At 50.9% G+C, this 456-nt stretch overlaps 1 protein-coding gene across 1 annotated transcript; it reads right to left on the reverse strand.

Moving 5' to 3' along the window:
• Positions 1 to 58: 58 nt before the first annotated feature.
• GNI_231840 (RNA-directed DNA polymerase) lies at positions 59 to 235 on the reverse strand (the record flags this gene model as incomplete). The annotated part of the gene is made up of 1 exon (XM_011135672.1): positions 59 to 235. A coding segment is annotated over one exon (177 nt), but the record flags the coding sequence as incomplete, so codon positions are not given.
• Between the last annotated feature and the right edge of the window lie 221 nt (positions 236 to 456).

The following is a 456-nucleotide window of genomic DNA, read 5'->3' on the forward strand; positions in this document are numbered from 1 at the left end:
ATCGCCCCGAGGAAGGAAAGCTCAGTCTTCAGGAACTCACATTTTTCCCTGCTAATCCTCAGTCCGACTCTCGCAGCCTTTCCAGGACTCGCAAGACCAGGTCAAGGTGAGTATCCCTTGTTTTCGTGCCAATTATGATGTCGTCAACGTATACACGAACCACTTCTGTGTCCATTAGATTCCTCAACACATCCTCCACTCTCTGCTGAAATTCAGCCGGGGCACATTTGTGCCCCTATGGTAACACGTTCCACCTGAAACATCCTAGTCTGCCCACTGAGAATCCTGTTAAGTTCTTGGAGGATTCGTCGAGAGGGACGTTCCAGAACTCATTCTTCAAGTCCAGTTTCGAGAACCATTTGCATTCCCTAGGCGAGTGCAGGATTTGTTCGATGTTCGGCAGGGGATGGTGGGCCGACACCGGGGCTGGATTGCCTAACCGGTAGTCGATGACTA

Source organism: Gregarina niphandrodes (genome assembly GCF_000223845.1).
Source record: "Gregarina niphandrodes unplaced genomic scaffold scaffold00263, whole genome shotgun sequence".
Classification (NCBI taxonomy): Eukaryota; Apicomplexa; class Conoidasida; order Eugregarinorida; family Gregarinidae; genus Gregarina; species Gregarina niphandrodes.